This window comes from Propithecus coquereli, unplaced genomic scaffold (assembly GCF_000956105.1).
Source record: "Propithecus coquereli isolate 6110/MARCELLA unplaced genomic scaffold, Pcoq_1.0 Scaffold223, whole genome shotgun sequence".
Taxonomy (NCBI): Eukaryota; Metazoa; Chordata; class Mammalia; order Primates; family Indriidae; genus Propithecus; species Propithecus coquereli.
The window spans coordinates 5,347,535-5,370,954 of NW_012147523.1; the positions used below are offsets into that span (position 1 = coordinate 5,347,535).

A 23,420-nucleotide genomic window follows, 5' to 3' on the forward strand; every position below is an offset into this window, starting at 1 on the left:
AACACTTTAAATCGGCAATGAAAAGTTTACCAATTGTTTGGTTAAACTGACTATGGGATATTTATACAATGTAATATTATATAGCTGTAAAAAAGAATGAGTAAGTTGGTGGACAGTGTCGTCCAATAGAACTTTCTGTCATGATGGAAGTGTTCTATAATCTGCGCTATCTACTATAGTATGTGCTAGCCCTATATGAACATCAAGCACTTGAAACATGGCTAATGGCTAGTACAACTGAGAAACTGAATTTTTAATTTTATTTAATTAAAATTTGTATCTAACTACTTGTGGCTAGTGGCTACCATATTGGACAACACAGTGCCAGGAGGTATATTGTTATGGGAAAAAGGCAAAGTACAGAACTGTGTGCATATTTTGCTACCATTTATGTTTATAATAGAGGGGGAGACCATATGCATATTGGCTTGTGTATTTTCAGGGAGAATAGACAAGGAACTGGAAACACAGGGTGCCTCCATGGAAGAGGAGAACTAGATGACTAGGGACAAGGTATGGAGCAAGACTTTTCACTATACATTTTTATATACCCATTGGATTTTAAGGCATGTGAATTATTCAAAAATTAATAAGAAATAATTCACATCAATTTAAAAATATTCACCTGTCATATTGTACTATAACAAGAAATATATAGGCCAAGTATCCCTAATCTGAAAATCCAAAATCCAAAATGCTCCAAAACCTGAAACTTTTTCAGCACTGACATAAACACTCAAATCAAATGCTCATTGGTACATTTCAGATTTCAGATATTCAGACTAGGGATGCTCAACCAGTGTAATGCAAATATTCCAAAATCCAGAAAAATACGAAATCTGAAACATATCTGGTCCCAAGCATTTCGAATAAGGGATACTCAACCTGTATTGGGTCTTCATCCTGGATTCCAGGCATAGATCTTCTAAAACTTTTATAATTTCCTAAGTCATAGGGGGTGCTAGGAGCATCTTTTGTTCTAATATTTGGTCTTTGACTGGATTTCTAACATAGATCTCCTAAATCCCTTGGAATTTTCTGGGTGATGGGCGTGTCTTTTCTTCTAATGAGGCAACTCTCAGTGGGGCTCCTGGATGGGGGCTGGTCACCAGAAAGACCAAGCCATGATTCAACCCCACCCCCCATCCTTCAGGGAGGGGAGAGGGGCTGGAAATTGACTTAATAATCAGTCATGCTTAATAATCAATCATGTGATGAAACCTCCAAAAAAGTCCCTGAAATACAGGGTTTAGGGAGCCCCACATACTGGGAAGGTAGTGCACCCCAACTCCACAAGAATAGAAGCTTCTACACTTGGGGCCCTTGTGGACCTTGCCCTATGTACCTCTTTGTCTGGCTGTTCACTGTTCACCTGTAACCTTTATCATATCCTTTACAATAAACCAGTAAATGTAAGTATTTCTCTGATTTCTATGAGCCACCATAGCAAATTATTGAACCTGAGGAATGGTCATGGGAACCTCTGATTTATAGCCAATTGGTCAGAGGCACAGGTGACAGCCTGGACTTGTGATTGGCATTTGAAATAGGGAGCAGTCTTGTGGGACTGAGCCCTTAACCTGTGGCACATGATGCTAACTGCAAGTAGATAGTGTCAGAATTGAATCAAATTGCAGGACACCCACCTGATGTTGGAGAATTGGTTGGTGGGAGGAAAAAAAATTTCTCACATCCGGAGACCAGGACTATTAAGTGTTGTAAAGTATAAAAAAATGATCTGGTTTTTTCTTTTCCGATTAACAATGCACCCTTTCAAATGGAATCAGCAGTAGATTAAAAGACATGCATCCTCTTTTTTATTTGCTGGGATAAGGTTCCAAATAGGAGCAACTTCTCTACTTTCTCAGTTCAGGTAACCACCATCATCCAAAATATTAAATCTCTTACCCATAACCACTGGGCTCAGAGCTTCAGATGTGGCTAAACTCTCTCTTTCCTCTCCTTGCTTGGGGGATCCTGCCCTGGACACAGTAATTATCATTTACAGAACGTAAGCAAAAAGGAGAAGGAGGATGAGGAAGAGATTACTAAAGCCTGTAGCTACTGGTCTATAGCTATGTTTTTAGGCAGAAAGATGTTTTGTAGCTTCTCTTCTCCCTTTTCCTCACTAAATGCCTATTTACCAACATTTCTTACCCGGTCATATCATTCTGTACAATCATTCGGTATGCAGTTGGTGCTGAACAGAAGACTGTGATGGGAAACTTGGAGAGTGTCTGCAATTTAGAAAAAGTAAACTCTTGGGTGTAGTATTTGCATGTAACCTATGCATATCCTCCTGTATACTTTAAACCATCTCTAGATTACTTATAATACCTAATACAATGTAAATGCTATGTAAATAGTTGTTATACTGTATTTTTAAATTTGTATTATTTTTATTGGTCTATGATTATTTTTTCCCCCAAGCATTTTTGATTTATAGTTGGTTAAATCCAAGGATGTGGAACCTGCAGGTACAGAGGGAGCTGACTGTTTATCTTTTTAGGCTTATTGACTTTCTGGATGTGATATCTTAAATCATGTTGTCTACTCTGATCTCTGCAAGTTACTTTATTCATCAGTTCTGTCAGCAATACTGCTAATGCATTTCTAAATGTTGACCTCCTGCACTCTGCCTTACTTGCAAGATGGAAGTTGGCTCAAAATGGGGCAAATAGTGTGCAAATACACATGCTCCCTGGATCCATGGAGAAAAAACACTACTCCACGCAGACTTTGCCCAGCCTGTGTCTGAGGTATTCCACATCACATCTGAGGGTATCAAATCTAGCCAGAACCTGGGAAAACAAAGAATAGCCCAACATATAGGAAAACAAATTTACAAAACCAGTACATAAACCATCATCTTTGCTGTTTTGACACACTTCAAGCTGCAGTTCTGTGGAAGTACCTTCCATTTATAGATAATCCTAAGCCGAAACTGCTGTGGGTGTGTCCGGTCATTTTAGGAGATCCAGTTGTTCCACTGGTAAAGAAAATGGCCATGATCTCATTATGTTTTGTCTTCACACAGGTGTGGTTGTCACTGGCATGTCTGTGAAGGAAAAACTACAGTGACTCTGCACATTAAACACAGCATCATGGACTGTTGCCACTGAGAAGATTCAAGAAACCATCTACTTGGAACTCTTCATCTCATGAATCAGGCCCCAGTAACTTAGATTGAATTACAAGGTAAAAGCTCTTTCTCTTTCCATCTTTTTAGGTGCTTTCTATAATCAAACTAAACATTACCATCCAAAGCTTATTTATTTATTTAATCATTTTTCTCTATATAAAGGCCTATTTACAATAGCTGATTTCATAGCTTTTTTTTTTTTTTGAGACAGAGTCTCACTGTGTTGCCCGGGCTAGAGTGCCGTGGCGTCATCCTAGCTCACAGCAACCTCAAACTCCTGGGCTCAAGCGATCCTTCTGCCTCAGCCTCCCAAGTAGCTGGGACTACAGGCATGCGCCACCATGCCCAGCTAATTTTTTCTATGTATTTTTAGTTGTCCAATTAATTTTATAAAATGGCACAGTATTTGCATGTAACCTATGCATATCCTCCTGTATACTTTAAACCATCTCTAGATTACTTATAATACCTAATACAATGTAAATGCTATGTAAATAGTTGTTATACTGTATTTTTAAATTTGTATTATTTTTATTGGTCTATGATTATTTTTTCCCCCAAGCATTTTTGATTTATAGTTGGTTAAATCCAAGGATGTGGAACCTGCAGGTACAGAGGGAGCTGACTGTTTATCTTTTTAGGCTTATTGACTTTCTGGATGTGATATCTTAAATCATGTTGTCTACTCTGATCTCTGCAAGTTACTTTATTCATCAGTTCTGTCAGCAATACTGCTAATGCATTTCTAAATGTTGACCTCCTGCACTCTGCCTTACTTGCAAGATGGAAGTTGGCTCAAAATGGGGCAAATAGTGTGCAAATACACATGCTCCCTGGATCCATGGAGAAAAAACACTACTCCACGCAGACTTTGCCCAGCCTGTGTCTGAGGTATTCCACATCACATCTGAGGGTATCAAATCTAGCCAGAACCTGGGAAAACAAAGAATAGCCCAACATATAGGAAAACAAATTTACAAAACCAGCACATAAACCATCATCTTTGCTGTTTTGACACTTCAAGCTGCAGTTCTGTGGAAGTACCTTCCATTTATAGATAATCCTAAGCCGAAACTGCTGTGGGTGTGTCCGGTCATTTTAGGAGATCCAGTTGTTCCACTGGTAAAGAAAATGGCCATGATCTCATTATGTTTCGTCTTCACACAGGTGTGGTTGTCACTGGCATGTCTGTGAAGGAAAAACTACAGTGACTCTGCACATTAAACACAGCATCATGGACTGTTGCCACTGAGAAGATTCAAGAAACCATCTACTTGGAACTCTTCATCTCATGAATCAGGCCCCAGTAACTTAGATTGAATTACAAGGTAAAAGCTCTTTCTCTTTCCATCTTTTTAGGTGCTTTCTATAATCAAACTAAACATTACCATCCAAAGCTTATTTATTTATTTAATCATTTTTCTCTATATAAAGGCCTATTTACAATAGCTGATTTCATAGCTTTTTTTTTTTTTTTTTTTTTTTTTTGAGACAGAGTCTCACTGTGTTGCCCGGGCTAGAGTGCCGTGGCGTCATCCTAGCTCACAGCAACCTCAAACTCCTGGGCTCAAGCGATCCTCCTGCCTCAGCCTCCCGAGTAGCTGGGACTACAGGTGTGCACCACCACACCCAGCTTATTTTTACTATCTTTAGTAGAGATGGGGTCTCACTCTTGCTCAGGCTGGTCTTGAACTCCTGAGCTTAAGCGATCCTCCTGCCTTGGCCTCCCAGAGTGCTAGGATTATAGACGTGAGCCACCGTGCCTAGCCATATTTGGCTTTTATATAAGTCACACATACATTAGAGCAACTGAGAGGAAACAAACTCTGCACGTGTACATATCAAGTATCTAAGAAGCACACAGATTTATCTGGCAATACTGGGCTGAGAATGAACAGAAACATCAAGGCCATAAGAAATATAGAAAAGCTGCTTTCAAAGCTAACACAGACCAGGTGTTCAGTCTATGATTCCATAATTATCTTAGTTAAAAATAGTTAGTATCTATAGCTGTGTTCCTATCACTTCCATCACAGTTATGGTTGCCCTCAAAACCTAAGGCAGGGTTGTCATACTGTTCTGTTACTACTGGAGGCAGTAAATATGGCAGTTAATAGTGTGGGCTCAGAAGCCACACTGCCTGCGTTTGAAACTCAACTCTGCCAGATACTAGCATTTGACCTTATTTGTCTGTGTAATTATAGTACCTACCTCCTAGGTTCCTAGGTCGTTGTGAGATTTTAATGAATTAATATATCTGAAGTTCTTGGAACAGTTTGTGGCACATAACCAATCCCATATAAATGTTAGCTGTTACTACAATTACAATATTATTTTTATTAGAACAGTACTTGGCCTTTGGTAAGAACTCAATGTTTTAGCTATCTTAAAGCTGGTATGAATGAATCCATAGTTGCAAGCATGCCCCCAAATCCTTGACTAAAGGTAGAAGACTTTTCCTGCCAGCCTAATGCTGAGGTATAACCAGTACCTGGCAAGAGTTCCAAGTAACTCCTGGAAGCACCTCATGGAGGGCTTAAACATCAGTATAATTCAGTTTTCTAATTGCACCCATTAACATTAGGTATTCTTCTTATTTTAACTGGATAGAAGTATTGCTGTCAACAAAGGAATGGCATAGCCAACACAGAAGGACTGAATGTGGTCAATTTCCTTGGGAGATGATAATGCTCTCTGATTGATGCTGTGATGCATTTCTAAGATCCCACTGAAGGAATGGACTTCCTCCCTGCAGGTTCTGGGAGCTCTCTTGAGAGATTGCCTTGGCTGAAGAAAGCTGCCTTGTAAACATCCTCCCACATCTCCTAGAGATAGCCCACATCCAATTACTGACCAATGTGGGTGTATAAAGGCCAGGACCTCTTGCTTTAGCTGAGAACAGCTTTGAGGAACTTTCCAAACTTTGAAGGTCCCAGTGGGTTGACTGAGAGCTTTGTAGGGAATACATTGCAGATAAATTTCACCCTCTGCCCAGTCCCACATCCTTCCCCTCCCTTCACAGGTACTGATCCCAAGAGAACTCCTTAATAAACACAGTATACACCAATCTCCGTGTTAGCGTATTCCAATCTATGAAAACACTCCAAGCTCCTTCCTGCCTCAGAGCCTAGCACTATTAGTGTAATAATAATCACCAGTTGTTCCCTTTGCCTATTGTTTTAATTTGTATTTTTCTGATCACTATTGAGTTGAATATCTTTTTATTGTTGCCTTTCTTTTTGGGAAGCTGTTCTACAACAATTATGGTTACTCACTTCATCATTTCCTTGAGGTTCCCCCACCCCTCTCTGGAATTCTGAGACACAATCAGCTTGGAGTGCAGATTTTCACATTTAGGTGCAATAGCATCTACTGCTGGAGCTAAAACATCATTGGTAATGATGCACTTTGCTTTTGAAGATTGTAGTCTGTAGAGGATATCTTTCTCAGTCAGCTGAGTGGTTCCTGGAATTAAAACTGTACCTAAAGGAGCAGAAAAGAAGCAATGTTTAAAAGAAAGGTATTTTTCATCATATTATAACAGTTAGGGTAATGTAATTAGTGTGTATACTTTCTGTATTTCTTAGAATGAGTTAGTATAACAGGGAAGATATCTATTTGTCTTACTTAATCTGCTTTTGCCTTTCAAGGGATCTTAGAGTCTATGACCCTTTTGACCTACCATGAAAGGGTGTTAAATGCTGGATAATTATTTTTTATTTCAAGACCATTCATAACATTGAGAGGGTTTTGACCCTCTAGTCGAATGGAAAGCATGTGCAAAGGCCCTGGGGCAGGAAATAACTTGTAGGTTTGAGAAAATGAAACACAGAAAATATTTTAAAAATTAAAGTATAATATGAGAGTTTGTTGTTGGCATTGGGGACTATGGGACAGATTTCTCTAAGAACTTGGAAATAAAGGAAATGGCTCTTGCCTTCCAAGAGCTAAACTATAAACTCAAATAAAATAGATCAGGACAGAGATAAGCAAAGTCACTGTAAATAGACAATGATAATAACTCTCCTTTCTTATTGAACTAATATGAATGGATATCTGGTCCTGACAATCAAACAGTCCCTAACTAAGAGAGTGAGTTTGAGCAGCATTCATGAAACCAATCATTTTGTTAAAAAACTGCTTAAAAGTTGACTCAGATAGTCCCATGTGGTAATTCATATGTACATATGAAATAGAATATATTAACTCTCCTCAAATGGAAGTAATGATCATAATAAATTAAAAATGGTTATTTAATATAATGATTTATCATGACAACAGTACTATTAATTAACAAATATTTTACTGAACATTTTCTATATGGCAATCATTGTGGGTGCAGAGATGAATATATCATAGTCGTGGCCTTTTAGGAGCTTATATAGTCTTATGGGAATAACAGATTTATAAGAAAATTGTATACTCACACAATATAGTCCCTCTTAAATTGAAAATACGTATGTGTTGCTTTGGAGAGCTTAAAGAAGAAAGTACTCAGGTTGGGATATGAGGGTGGGGTTGTCTTAGAAGGTAACATTAGAGCTGAGACTTGAAAATCTAGTAAGAGTTATTTAGGTGGTTGGGTATGATGGAAAGGCTTTCCAAGCATAGGAAATATGTGCAGAAAAGCCAGGAGATGGGAATGATCACAAACCTTCTAGGAAACCATTTGGCATGGCTGGAGCATGGAGTGTAAAGGTGGAGAAATTAAAACCATAAAGAGAAAATAGCTATAGTCTTCCATGACACACCTAAAAAAGTTCAGGTATTATCTAGTAGGAAATGGGGAGGCAATGATCAAACAGAAAATGACAGGATAAATTTTCTAGAAAAAACACTGGCTACGGAAGATTAATTGGATTTGGATGGGGTGTGGGTACACCCAAAACCAGAATTAGGGAGACTTTTAGGGAAATCCATTCAGGAGATAATAAAGATGTGAAGTAAGGCAATGGCAATGAATTTGGAGAAGAGGAGGAATTTTGGAGGCATTTAGGAGGTCAAATTTATAAGATGTAAGAAATTATTAGTCAAATTGGTATTAACTGATCAACACATAAGTGCACATATAAGAATAACATCTATTGGATGTTGAGTAGGGGGAACGGGGGAGGAGAGAGGAGGGGACGGGTATATGCATACACAAAGAGTACAATGTGCACCACCCGAAGGATGGACATTATTTGAAACTCGGACTTAGTGGGGGAGGGCAAGGGCAACATAGATAACCTAAACGTATGGGGTAAATCTGTACCCCTATAATATGCTGAAATAAAAAAAAAAGAAATTATTAGGAAGGATTTCAGGTGGCTGTTTAGGACACCAGATGGTTGGTAGTTAACCATGAAAGGAACAAAGGCACGAAACAAGAACTGTTTCAGATGCACTGAGTTTCAGATGACCATGGATCCCATAGGAGGAAAGGGAGAGTAAGTATGAGGGCATTTTAATGTTGATTAACAATCATTTAATAAATCTATTTCATCATGAAAAACCCAACTTCTAGTTTAGGTCAACAGTATGGCATGTTTCCAACATGTTTCTAAAATTCCTGAGAATAATATTATATTACATACAGTTCTTCTTCAAATAATTTACCCAAATAAATGTCTCATGATTACTTAGATGTTTTGGAAAATCTCCCATCCAGCTCAGTTTAAAAATATGATTACATTGTACATATTACTAACCTGTTCGAAGACAGGCCACATTTGCAAGCCACCACTCTGGGATCCTGGGCAGAATCACAATTACTCGATCTCCCCTTTGCAGGGCACAGGCATCTGTAAGTATATTGGCAAATTTCCTGGACAAAGATCCCAGTTCCTCAAAACTCCACCTCACTTCTTCTCCATTCCCATTGATCCACCAAAGGGCTGGATTGGAAGGTTTCTTTCCAGCCTGAGGAAAGACAAGCCAGTCATAGACTTAAAGCTTGTTATACAGTTAAGTTCTGTTTTAGCTGACTTAACAGAATATATTCTCCAAAGAAAATTCACAGGTCATTAGTAAGGACATGAATGGAGTATTTGGAAATAACTCTGGGCAATATGTAATCAAGATGGCTGACTAGAGGTGGCCAGTACTCATCAATATATATCAGATGATATTAATATATTCAAAGCACTGGGGGAGGAAAAAAAAAAAAGACTGCCAGCCATGCCCAGAAAAGCTATTCTTAGCAATAAAGGATAAATAAAGTCTTTCTCAGCCAAGTAAAAACTGAGGGAAATCATTGCCACTAGACTGGCCTGATGAGAACTTGCTTAAGGGAGTCCTATACCTGGAAGCAAAAGGATGATAGCTACCATTATAACACATGAAAGTATAAAACTCACTGGTAGAGCTGTTACAGAAATGAGAAAGATAATGGAATCAAATGTTATTACTACAGAAAACCACCAAAGTACAAAGATAAATAATAAGAAGAAAGGAACAAAGGGTATTAAAAAAATAAAAAACAATTAAGAAAATGACAGGAGTAAGTCCTCATCTATCAATAACCTTGAATGTAAATGGTTTAAATTCCCCAATTAAAAGATAGGGACTAGCTGAATAGATTACAAAAACCAAGACCCAATTATAGGCTGCCTACAAGAAACTCACTTCACTTCAGACACACATAGACTGAAAATGAAGAGATGGAAAAAATATTTCATGCAAATAGTAAGCAAAAGCATGTAGGAGTAGCTATACTTGTATCAATATATTTATATTACAATATGATATAACAATTATAAATATATATGCACCCAATAACAGCATCCAGATATATAAAACAAATATTATTAGATCTAAACAGATATATAGACCCTAATACAATAATAGTTGGGGAATTCAACATCCCACTCTCATCATTAGACAGATGATCAAGACATAAAATTAACAAAGAAACATTGGATTTAAACTGCACTTTGGACCAAATGATCTAACAGACATTTATAGAACATTTCATCCAACAGCTATAGAATGCACATTCTTCTCATCTGCACATGGGAACATTCTCCAGAATAAACTATATGTTACAGCACAAAACAAGTCTCAACAAATTTTTTAAAATTGAAATTATAGCAAGTATCTTCTCAGACCACAATGGAATAAAACTAGAAATCAATAGTAAGAGGAACTTTGGAAAGTGTATGAATACATACAAATTAAACAATATGCTACTGAATATCCATTGGGTCAATGAAGCTATTAAAAAGCAAATCGAAAAATTTCTTGAAACAAATGAAAATGGAAACATAATGTATCAAAATATATGGGATATTGCAAAGGGAGTGTTAAGAGGAAAGTGTATAGCAATAAACACATCAAAAAAAAGTAGAAAGATTTCAGGTAAACATTCTAATAATGCACTTCAAAGAACTAGAAAAACAAAAAGAAGCCAAACCCAGAATTAGTAGAAGGAAAGAAATAATAAAGATAAGAGCAGAAATAAATGAAATTGAGGTTTAAAAAAACCCAAAAGATCAACACAACAAGTTAGTTTTTTGAAAAGGTAAACAAAATTAACAAATCTTTAGCTAGACTAAAAAAAAAGAGAAGAGACAAAAAAAATTAGAAATTAAAAGGAGATATTACAACTGATACCACAGAAATGCAAAGGATTATTAAAGACTACTATGGACAAATATATGCCAACAAATTGGAAAACCTGGAGGAAATGGATAAATTTATGGACATGTATAACCTACCAAGATTGAACCATGAAGAAATAAAAAACCTAAATGGACCAATAACATGTAACAAGAATGATTCAGTAGTAAAAATCTCCCATCAAAGAAAATCTTGGGATCAGATGGCTTAACCTGCTAAATTCTACCAAACTTTAAAGAACTAACAAATTCTTTTCAAACTGTTCTGAAAAATTGAAAAGGAGGGAATTTCTTCCTAACTCATTCTGTGAGGCCAGTACTGCCCTAACACCAAAACCAGACAAAGATACAACAAAAAAGAAAACTACAAGTTAATAGCCCTGATGAACGTAGATGCAAAAAATCCTCAACAAAATGCTACCAAGCCAAATCCAATAGCATATCAAAAAGATGGTACACCATGACTAAGTGGGATTAATCTCAGGAATGCAAGGATGGTTTAACATACACAAATTAACATCACATCAACAGAATTGAAGGACAAAAACTATAATCATCTCAATAGAAGCAGATAAAGCATTTGATAAAATTCAACATCCCAATATGCAGGACAGAACAGGAGGAGCAAGATGGAAGATCTAATCATTTCCAGGGCCCCCCATTGTCCCCAGTCCCCCTGAAGAGGCAGCAGCTGGAGCTCATGTTCTATAGCAAGGAACAGCAGCATGAGCTAGAAAACCACTATGAGATCAACAAGTACTCCACCTACCAGGACCGAGAAGCCCTGGTGGAAAGACCTAGCCTGAAGGAGTACCAAGTGTAAGTGTGGTTCAAGAACTGCCACGCCAAATACTCTCTATAGCAGCTCCAGCAACAATTCCAGCAATTACTGGGGTGGTGAGGCCACGGAGGCTGTGGAGCCCACACTGTATCCACCTGCCCTGGAGCCCCTCCCCCTATGAACCCCATGTTACTGCAGGGCCCAGGTTTCCAGAGCCCCTTTCTGTCCAGCCCCTTGGGAATTTTCCCAGTAGCAGACCCCACTGTCTACAGCTTTGACCAGGCGGTGGGGGAAGGGTCTGCGTATGGCACCCAGGAAGGCATCCTGTTTGCTCCAGGCCCAATTCTAGCCCCAGGCTTAGGCTCATTCCCATGCCCCGCCACAGGACCATTCCTAGCTCAATCTCAGGTCCAAGTCCAGTCCCAGACCATGCCCCAGGCCCATTCACCTAGACCCAGGCCCAGATCCAGACCCAATCCCAGGCCCATTGTGGCCTCAGACTATACCTGCGACTTCTCCTCAAACACTTGGTTATTCCCTGATATTACAGAACTCCTGTCACCTCAAGACCCCTTTGAGGGATCCTTGGTCTTTACCACCACATCTAGGTACCACAAGGGGGATGACTTTGTGAACAAGATTCAGGCCCCAGGTCATTACTAGATTTATAGGGGGTTGGGAGGTTATGTCTGCAAAGTCTTGCAGATACCATGGGGCTGGAAGGCCCACAGCAGAGGCTGGTTGGTCTTCATCACTGGTTACCTTCTGCCAGCAAATGTACTGTCACTTACCCAACCTGCTGGAGGTGGGCATTTGCTGCCTTCACTATGTGGCTATCACAGGTCACAGCACTAGAAATGTCCCCACCTCATCATTTGGGTTGAGCATGAGCATTTCTGTCCACTAGCAGTGGAACTGCTGCTCATGGGTATGTTTAGCATTAGTGGGTGCTACCTGAGAGCTTTCTAAAGAGTTTTTCCCAGCGCTCCTGCTATCAACATCCTCCCCAACACTTAGAGTTGTGAGACTTTTTAATGTTTGCCCATCTGCTAACCTGTGGCTTCATTTTGGTTTTAATATTCATTTTCCTGATGACTGAGAGGTTGAGAAATTCACACATGTTAATTGAACATTAGAAAACCTCAACAAAATTCAACATCTCTTCATGATAAAAACTCTCAACAAATTAGGTATAAAAGGAACATACTGCAACACAAAGACTATATATGATCAACTCAAAGCTAGCATCTTACCAAATGGGGAAAAAGAGAAAGCCTTTTCTCTAAGAACTAGAACAAGACACAGATGTCTACTTTGATCACTCTTACTCAATATAGTACTAGAAGTCCTACCCAGAGCAATTAGATGAGAGAAAGAAATAAAGGCATCTATGAACTATTTGTCCAGGATATGAGAAAAAATAAATAAATAAAGGGCATCTAAATTGGAAAAGAGGAAGTCAAATTGTCCTTCTTTGCAGACATGATCTTATATATAGCAAAACCTAAAGGCTCCACTAAAAACCTCTTAGAACTGATAAACAAATTCAGTAAAGTTGCACGATACAAAATCAACATACAAAAATCAGTAGCATTTCTATGTGCCAGTAATGAACTATCTGAAAAAGAAATCAGGAAAGCAATGTCATTTCAATAACTATGAAAAAACACTTGGAAATAAATTTAACCAAGGAGATGAAAATGAAAACTGCAATGAAAACTAGAAAAAATTGATGAAGAAATTGAAGGGGACACAAACAAATGAAAAGACATTCCATGATCATGAATTGGAAGAATTAATATTATTAAAATGACCATATTACCCAAAGCAACCTACAGATTCAATGTAATCCCTATCAAAATACCAATGACATTCTTCACAAAAATAGAAATAAATAATCCTAAAATTTGTATATGACCACAAAAGTCCCCAAATAGCCAAAACAATACTGAGCAAAAGGAACATAGCTGGAGGCATTGTACTACCTGACTTCAAAATATGTCATAAAGCAATAGTAACCAAAACAAGGTCTGGCCTAAAAACAGACACATAAACCAATGTAACCAGAATAAAGAACCCGGAAGTAAATCCACATACTCTTACTTACAACCATAATTTTCGACAAAGGTGCCAAGAACATACAGTGGGTAAAGAACATCCTCTTCAATAAATGGTACTTGGAAAACTGGATATCTATATGCAGTAGCATGAAACTAGACCCCTAACTCTCACTATATATAAAAATCAACTCAAACTGGATTAAAGATTTAAGTGTAAGGCCCTAAACTATAAAACTAGTAGAAGAAAATGGGAAACACTTCAGGACATTGGTCTAGGCAAAGATTTTATGGATACAAAGACATAGGCAACAAAACCAAAAATAGACAAATGTGACTATAACAAACTAAAAAGCTTCTGCACAGCAAAGGAAACTATCAACAGAATGAAGAGACAACATGTAGAATGGGAGAAAATATTTGCAAACTTTTCATACAACAAGGGACTAATATTGAGAATATACAAGGTATTCAACAGCAAAAAAATAAACAATCCCAGTAAATAATGGGCATAAGATCTGAATAGACATTTCTCAAAAAAAGACAAACTAATGGCCAAAAAATATATGAAAATACACTCAACATCACTAATCATCAGGGAAATGCAAATCAAAACCTCTTTATCATCTCACCCTGGTTAGAATGACTATTAGCAAAAAGAGAAACTATAACAAATGCTTGTGAGGATGTAGAGAAAAAGGAATTCTTATTCACTAATGATGGGAATGTAAATTAGTATAACCATTATGGAAAACAGTATGGAGTTTTCTCAAAAAAACTAAAAATAGAACCACCCTATGATTTATCAGTCCCACTACTGGATATTTATCCAAAGGAAAGGAAATCAGTATATTTAAGAGATGTCTGCTTCCTTGTGTTTATTGCAAGACTATTCACAATTGCAATCAACCTATCTTTAGGTTGATTACAATTGTGATTCCATAAAGATATGGAATCAACCTAAATGTCCATCAACGAATGAATGTATAAAGAAAATGTGGTGTATATATACAGAATGGAATAGTATTCAGCATAAAGAAGAATGAAATCCTGTTATTCATGGTAACATGTATGAACCTGGAGGACATTATGTTAAGTGCAATAAGTCAGGCACAGAAACATAAAAATTGCATGTTTTCACTCATATGGGCACTAAAAAAATTGAGCTCATAGAAGTAGAGAGTAGAGGCCAGGCGCAGTGGCTCATGCCTGTAATCCTAGCAGTCTGGGAGGCCAAGGCGGGCGGATCATTTGAGCTCAGGAGTTGGAATCCAGCCTGAGCAAGAGCGAGACCCCATCTCTACTAAAAATAGAAGGAAATTAGCTGGACAACGAAAAATATAGAAAATATTAGCCGGGCATGGTGGCGCATGCCTGTAGTCCCAGCTACTTGGGAGGCTGAGGCAGAAGGATCGCTTAAGCCCAGGAGTTTGAGGTTGCTGTGAGCTAGGCTGATGCCACGGCACTCTAGCCTGAGCAACAGAGTGAGACTCTGTCTCACAAAAAAAAAAAAAAAAAAGAAGTAGAGAGTAGAATTATGGTTATTAGAGGTTTGGAAGGGTAGAGGGGAAGGGAGGATAGAGAGAGTTTAGTTAATGGATATGAAATTATAGCTAGATGGGAGGAATAAGTTCTAGTGTTCCATAGCACTGTAGGGTGAATATAGTTAATAATAATTTATTGTATATGTTCAAAAATCTAGAAGAGAAGATTTTGAATGTTCCCAACTCAAAAGAAATGATATGTGTTTGAGGTGATGGATATCCTAATTACAATGACTTGTACCCCATAAATCTGTATAATTATTACATGTCAATTAAAAATAACAGAAAAAAATAGTAAATCTCAGGTTCTTATTTCCAGATATTAGTAGCCATGTTATTTCTTCTGGTCCATGTCATTTCTCATTTAGCCTGATCATTTCCAAAAGATTAGAATTCTTGCATCCCTTTAAATTTCTTTCAACGCCATATCTATGCCTCATTTCTTACCATTTCTGACTCTTAGAGTCACTTTCACTCCTTTTTATTTAAAAAAAAAATCAACTTAGAATTATATCAACCTAGAATTATTTAACCCGGGCTTTCTCAACCAACCACGGAACTATTGGCATTTCGGGTCAGATAATTCTTTGTTTTGGGAGCTGTCCTGTGCATTATGGGATATTTAACACCATCCCTGTTAGATGCCAGTAGCAACTACTTCTACCCGCAAACACCTCCCCTATCTGTCAAGGCAACAAAAAGTCTCCAGACATTGCCAGATGTTCCAGGGGCAAATCGCTCCCAGTTGAGAAATTGTAGTCGAATTGGCCCTTGCTCCATACCTTTTCCATATTGGTCCATTGGTCCAGGACATCTTTAGCAAAGTTGAAATACTCTGGAATCTCCAGTTTGAAGTCCTGTTTCATGGATTCATAGCTGGAGAAATTCTGAGGAGTTGTTGTTCTATAGTCTTTATGCAATGCTCTTACAGAACCAGGAATTGCAAGACGCTGAAAACACCTGGCACGAAGTAACATCTCCATGGTGACAGACCTAGTATCAGTCTTGTTGGATGTTTTAGCAGTCAGTATTTCCACAAACAGCAGTCAATCTAAAAGACAAGCAAAAAGGACATGTATCTGATTCTGTTCTGAAGGTAGCCATACCCTAAAGTGGCTAAGTTTTATTATTTTTATTATTAATAATCATCATCATAGTACAATTTTCTGAGTACTGCCTGTGTTCCAAACACTGTGCTCAGTGTTTTACATACACTTTGTCATTAAATCCTCAGAGAAACCCTGTGAAGTGGGTACAATTATCATCTCTGTTTATAGATTGAGGCATTGACTAGATTTGAACCCAGAACTATCTGATCCCGGCCCATTCTCCTGACACTATGCACTACTGCTTCCCATATGCATTTCTAAAGAAGTAAAGATCTAGGTCAGCCACTTAATCTCACTGAAAGCAAAGGGCTATGCCTTATGTAATATCTTTCGTCTGCAGACTTCAAAAGTAGTGCAGAAATGTTAAGGAGAAGTTTTCACAGTGGGTAATCTACAGAGGAAGAAATTGAGAGTATCCGGGTACCAATTAGACATGAAAGCACTGTCACAGTTTATAAATTATCTAGTTTATAGGCTGCAGTTCCCATGCTCCCAATAGGTGCCCACACTACCTTCCAGTCCAGGCTTGGAGCTGCGTTTACCAGAGATGTAATAATAGGGCTTTAACCTTTAGGACTTTTGTGGGGGAGGCCCCCCCAGGGTGACCCCCTGCTTCTGTGGGAAACATTTGATTACCATGTTATTTACTTGGCTGAGGCTATTAAAAATACTGTTCTAGGGATTATGAGTGTTTTGAGGTTCTCCTCATTAAACTTTTCGTAATTTTCCAAATATCCTACAGTGAAACATGTATTACTCTCCCAATCATTAAATCGTCATTCTAACTGCAGTTCTAGCTGTGTGGCGTGTAAGGCAGTCTGGCTATGTGGAAACCTATCACACATAATACAGTAAGCTTTATCCTAAATGTACCTAGTGTTTGGGCATCATATTGATATACCCAACACATTGGGAAACGTGGGTACTTCTTCTGAACCTCCCACCTATTTGTGTGAGGACCTGGCATGTCTGTGATCTTGAGCCCTCTAAGACATCCAGTTTGAGATTCCTCATTTTTCGACTGCAAGGAAAACTGGAGCCCCAGAGAGGGGAAACAATTTGCTTAGATGTGTCGTACCAGAGTTAGAACTAGAACTTCGGCCTTTGTATTCCCATTTGTATATTTTCACTACAGTTCAATAGGATTTCAGTAGAGCAGTAATTCTCAACCTTGGCTGTACATTTGAATCACCAGGAAAGCTTTTTTAAAAATTTCTGATTTCTAGGTCTTGGACCAATTAAATCAGAATCTGTAGGAGTGGGCTCTGGGCATCATATTTACAAAAATTTCTTCAGAAGATGCCAATGTGCAGCCAAGGTTGAGAATCACTGATCAATATAAAGGCTGTGATTTGTGAACCATCAGCATCATCCCCACCTGGAAGCTTGTTAGAAATGTACATTCTCAGGCTTCCACTCCAGCTCTATTGAATTAGTGGATTTTAACATTTTAACAAGATCCCAGGTAATCAGTGTGTAAATTCAAGTGTGAGAAGCACTGGTCAGTCTATAGCGTGACGGCTAAATATACTGGCTGTTGAATCATACAGTCATGGGATAGGGTCCCAGTTTTGCCACTTATTAACTGTGTGATCTTATTTGAATTACTAACCATTCTGAACGTCAGTTTCACATTTTACCAGTAGAGGGACTAATAGAGCCTCTATCAGAGAATTGTCCCAAAAATCGAAAATGATAATGCATGCAATGTGCTGAGCACATTACTCCCTACTAGAACAGTGGTTGGCAAACTTTCTGTAAAGGGCCAGATAGTAAATATTTGAGGCTTTGTGGGCCATACACTCTCTGCTGCAACTGTTTACCTCTGCTGTTGAGAAAGCAGCCATTGACAATCCATAAATAAATAGGCATGGCAGTGTGCCAAAAAAACCTTATTTATGGATATAGAAACTTGAATTTCACATAATTTTCATGTATCAGGAATTATTATTCCCCTTTTGATTCTCTTTGTAATCATTTAAGAATGTAAAAACCATCCTTAGTTTGAAGGCCATACAAAAACTGGCAGAGGGCTGGATCTAGCCCATGGGCTATAGTTTGCTTATCTTTGCACTAAAATGTAAGTTCTATGAGGGCAGGAGCCTTATCTGTTATGTTCATGCTACTATTCTGGGGAATTATAATAGCATTTGGCCTACACCAGCTACATTCAAGTGTTTAATAGCCACACGTGGCTAGTGGCTACCAAATATAGGTCAGTGCAGAGGTAAAATATTTCTATTGTTGCAGAAAATTATTGTGGACAATGCTGATCTATATTGACTATAGATCAGAACTGGATTGAAACAGGAAAATTGAGGGTGCAAAAAAATAATATTTTTCTAAGGGTTCAAGTTTAATAAAGTGTTCCCCACTGTTCTCTTGCCTGAATAGGCTGTGGGAGGAAAAGCATTAACAGAAACTTCTTCACAGCTCTAGGAGAAAAGGCCTTTTAGGACGGAAATAAATTTTCTCTGGGGCCGGGTTTCTCTGAGTTAAGCTCCCAAGTCCTCAAATGACATTCTGTTTGTCACTGGGAACTGGTCTCTGCTGTTTGCCAGCAAGTTACAGCTTGTGCTTTTGGCTGCCATCTCTCTTCCTGACAAGATTAGCATCAGGTTTCCTTCAACTGAAGGAAGAAAGTAGTCAACACTGAGTTTTTAGATACAACTTGTCTCTCTGTTTTTAATTGTTTGCATAATGTCTTCAAATGTTTCAAAAAACATAAAAGGTACACAGTGAAAAATCTGACTCCCACTCTTAATCTCAAAATGGTTTCATTAGTTTCATCCCCCCAATCCCTCAGGGAACCACTATTACTATATCTGTGTATCTTTTCAAGGTTTCTTTATGTGCATTCAAGCAAATATGACTATAGATTCTTATTTTTCCACTGATCTTACACAACAGGTAGCCTAGAATACACATTATTCTGCCCACTAAAAATAATTTTAACAATGTATTTTTGGAGGTCATTCCATATCAGTACACAGAAATCTTCATTCTGTTTTTTTTTTTTTTTAACAGCTGCATGGCATTCCAGTGAACAGCTGCATCGTAATTTCTTAAACCAGTCCCCTATCAATGATCAATTGAGTTGTTTTATTTTGTAATTTAGATTAAATTTTGAAATATTTCATTCAAAAGGAATGTCCTCATTCTTTCTTTCATTACTTGGATATAAAAACAAAGTATTTAAAAATGGTTAAGAAAAATTAGAAAAAAATCTGATTCTATTAAAATAAGAGGCAGGAATTTAGACTGATTAGAACAGATGTCTTGGGGTCTTGTGCTTCATTCTTGGCAGGTTGGCATGAGTCATTTATTTATTCAACAAATATTGATTGAGCACTAACCATGAATTGTTTCAGACATAGGGGACCTAGGGGTAAATGAGAGACAAAGTCCTCCCCGCTCTCACGGAAAGACCCGTATAATAAACAAGGCAACAAATAAATGTGATATTACACAAAAAAAACAGAAGATAATAGGAGAAAAGGGAGGCTCTTTTAGTAGGTTTCTCCAGGGAGGTGACATTTTTTTCTGAGATCTGGCAAGTAGCTGCAGTGTGCTAAGCACTTTGTAGTCATTTATTATTATTTCTATTTTACAGACAAGGAGACACACACATATCCAAATTGGACAATGCATGCATTCATCAGATGTTTACTGAGTACCTACTAAGTGCCAGACCTATGCTAAATGCTGCAAATACAACACATAAGACACAGCTGGTACTGCCCCCATGAAGCTTATAGACGATTAAGGAAGACATTAAACAATTATGCAAATAATAATATCATTGGGGATAAATACACTGTACCCTCAGCTTGCTGATACTGAGTAGAATTAGAATTCAGTATGATTTATTCCCTATCCCCCATATAAACTCTTTACCACATTCAGAATCCTTCAAACATATGTTGTAAAGAAAATTGACCAGTCATTTGCAGCTTAAAACAAACCTAACCATTCTGTTCTACCAAAAAGTAAATATCAATGTCCTCTTAATCAAAACTGTCAGATTGCTTCTCCCTAGCAAAGTTCTGTTCCTGCCTTTTCAGTGATCTTAGCATTTTACAACTTTCATTTTCCAGGTTTGTTAAATTCTTTGTAGGTAAAAGAGCTGGATAATTTTGCCAGTGTGAGTCCAGATTTTTAGACTAAGCCACAGAAATGTTGGTAAAGAAAACTCTTCTAAGAAATACAGTACCACTACAGGTTAGATGGGCTTCTGAAAGTAATTAAGGCTCCGTCTGAAATGCAAGTTCTATATCCATATAAACAGCCCAGGGGGGCTTTAGCCTCCCCACATGTCCATAAACACTCCTCCCCCTAAGGAATCCAAGTAATAACAGTGGTTTGGCGTTTAGAGCCTCAACACAAGGTAAAGTCCCGACTGTTCTCCCTAACCCCAACAGACTGTTCCTTAAAGCTCTTCCATACAGAACTTTTGGAGCAGCCCTTCACCGCCTAATGGAGAAAAATGGCTGTCTCCAGTTTATTTTCTTAGGTTTGCATCTATAAGTTACCCAAAGTTTCCTAGAGGTAGTTTGCATTCTTTCCGGATGATGCAGAAAATGAATTCCCATCTGCCACTGAGCAGGGTGGGGAGCTAAGTAGATAGTATAGTGAAAAACTCTGCCACTACCTGGATTAAATTAATTTTTTTCTAAAACATTTTATCAAGTTAACACATGCACAGAGTTAAAAAAAAATCAAATAGCACCAAAAGGCTTAAGATGAAAACTCAGCTGCTGTGTTTATAGCCTTTTGTGTGTGCATATTATTAACTAGTATCACACAACTGAGAAATCCTGAGAGATACACCTTGGCTGCCCAAGACTTAAGTGAGAGCAAGAGCATTTTTGATTTGTTGGTTTTGTTTGCTTGTTATCTTTGCTCAAAAAATTGACATGGCAGTGCAGCAAATCTTATACAGGAGAGGAGAAGAAGTACTCACTAAAGTTACAGATTCCAACACAGCCGGCAATGATGATGGTAGACCTGTTTCCTAGAAGAGCAGCCCTGAAACTTGAGTTTCATCTGCTTTAGTCTTGGTAGTAGTCCAAAGAGGAGGGAGAAGTAGTCTGACAGATGAAGCAAGACTTGCCCTGAGTACTTTTCCTTGATTGGTAGAAACATTCCAGAGGGAGGAGCCAGAGCTCTGGGTTAAATTTACACTGTTTATAATCCTCGGGTGTCCTGTCCCTCTTACAGGTAATGATTTACGAACATCACAAGTTTTCTGGGAAATTGGTAAGCAGTTTACTCTCAAGAGGGAAAGGAGTTGCTGAAGGGGTTAGTCCTGTGAAGGGGCAGAGGAAGCTCTTTCTCAGGTGGGAAGAATAGATGGAGCAAGACATAAAAGAGTCTTGAAATGGAAAGGAAAGAAGTTGAGAGGCAGGTATGGATTGCCCTAGACCTTAGGAATCAGTTGCTGTGTTTATCTGTTGAACTGGTCAAGACTAAACAAATGCTATCAAGTCACTCCTCTGCTTGAATCCTTCAGTGCTTCTCAGCTCATGCCAGGTGAAATCCAAGTCCTTGTGTGGAGTGCAAGGAGCTGTATGATCTGGCACAGTGTCCTCTCTGACCCACAGCCCACTCCTCCTCTGCCTCACTCTGCACAGCCACCCCAGCCTCCTTGCTTTTCCTCCAACACAGCCTTCATGTTCTAGTCTCAGGCTCTTTGAACTCACAGTGAGCAGCAGGGGTGAGGAGGGTAGAGGAAACGCGGATGGCACAGGCCCAGTCATGCCCCAGAATGGCAGAGCAGGCCTGCAGCTCCCAATTCTGGGGGCCCTGACCCCATGGTGCCCTTGTCACCCCAGTTTCTGGAACTCCGAGTTCTGCTCCTGGCTGCTCCTTGCTTCTGTCATCATCCGTTTCCATCCTCTTGTCCTCTGTCCTGCCTCTCCCACCTGTAGCAGCTGCCCTGCTATGGTCCTGACCTGAAAGTGGGGTCCCCTGCAGGCATCATCACCTGCTCTTTGGCATCTGGGGATCTGAGTCCTTTGCCTTCCAAAACCACCTCTGACCTTCCTTCTTGACTTTCCTCTTTGGTAGCCTTGCCTCTACCCTGCCAAAAAAAAAAACAACAGGGATGGAAAAGTCCACATCTTTGGTCTGCTGGTCCTGGGCTCTCTGGTTGGCAAAATGACTCATATCTTCTGGGACTGGTGGGGAAATACCCTAGATTCTGCGGGAGGCCCCAATGCACCTGGATCAGGGTGTTGCTGAGCCTCTTGAAGGTGTGTGTGTCTTTAATATCTGCCTCGGTGCCTGTGAAACTGCCCCTGGAGTGGCCATGGGGGGAGCATACCTTGGGGAAGGCCCTCAAATGCTCAGCACAAGGTGTTGCTGGGTTACCTGAAGGTATGTATGTTCTCACTATCTGCCTCAGCGCATAAGGAGCAGCCCCTGGGACGGTAATGGGGGGCCAGGCTCTATAGGAGGCTCCCAATCCCCTGGCACGGGATGTTGCTGGGCCTTTTGAAGGTGTGCAGTGAGAGAACGGCATTGCTAATGAACTAACAGAGAAAAAAAGGGGTGGGGGGAGAATCACAGCACACAACTGCCCCTTTGTTTGCTTAACCACCTGTGGCTTGGCTTGTTGTCTTTAACAGTTTGTTTTACAGCACTTGAAGAGTTCCCACAGACAGCAGGGGAGTGACCCTCCCCCATATCCACCAGAACACATACCAAGAAGACTGATAAAGCCAGCCTAGCAGAGAAGAGGGACAAACACAGCTGCCTTCTGTTATCATTTTGTAGCAATAACTACTTTTTTTTTTTTTTTTACCTTTTATAACCTCAGTAAAAAACCCAAACCCTGGTCAGGCACTGTGGCTCATGCCTGTAATCCTAACACTCTGGGAGGCTGAGGTAGGAGGATCTCTTGATGTCAGGAGTTTGAGACCAGCCTGAGTAAGAGTGAGACCCCATCTCTACTAAAAATAGAAAAACTAGCCAGGCGTGGTGGCATGCTCCTGTGGTCCTGTTAGGGGAAGTTCTGAGAAATAGTATTAGAAAACTTATGGAAAATTCCACTAAAACTGCAAAACAGTTAAGCAAAGTTATAAGCCTGTCACAAAACAAATGCCTGTAAAAACTATTGCTAATTGGCTATCTTTTGAATCCTGTTGCTAATTGGTTAACCACTTATGCTTGTATGCTATTGGATGTG

At 39.0% G+C, this 23,420-nt stretch overlaps 1 protein-coding gene across 1 annotated transcript in view; it reads right to left on the reverse strand.

The window, feature by feature from the left end:
- Positions 1-21,327, reverse strand: part of ACSM3 (acyl-CoA synthetase medium-chain family member 3) — a 34,523-nt gene extending 13,196 nt beyond the window's left edge. Inside the window, exons 1-7 of the mRNA XM_012644995.1 lie at positions 21,195-21,327; positions 15,905-16,173; positions 8,833-9,043; positions 6,418-6,625; positions 4,187-4,330; positions 3,919-4,075; positions 2,158-2,237 (exon numbers count right to left, since the gene is read on the reverse strand). Of these exons, the coding sequence (XP_012500449.1) occupies positions 2,158-2,237; positions 3,919-4,075; positions 4,187-4,330; positions 6,418-6,625; positions 8,833-9,043; positions 15,905-16,105 (1,001 nt within the window). The 5' untranslated portion in view covers positions 16,106-16,173; positions 21,195-21,327. The remainder of the gene's footprint in view (positions 1-2,157; positions 2,238-3,918; positions 4,076-4,186; positions 4,331-6,417; positions 6,626-8,832; positions 9,044-15,904; positions 16,174-21,194) is intronic.
- Between the last annotated feature and the right edge of the window lie 2,093 nt (positions 21,328-23,420).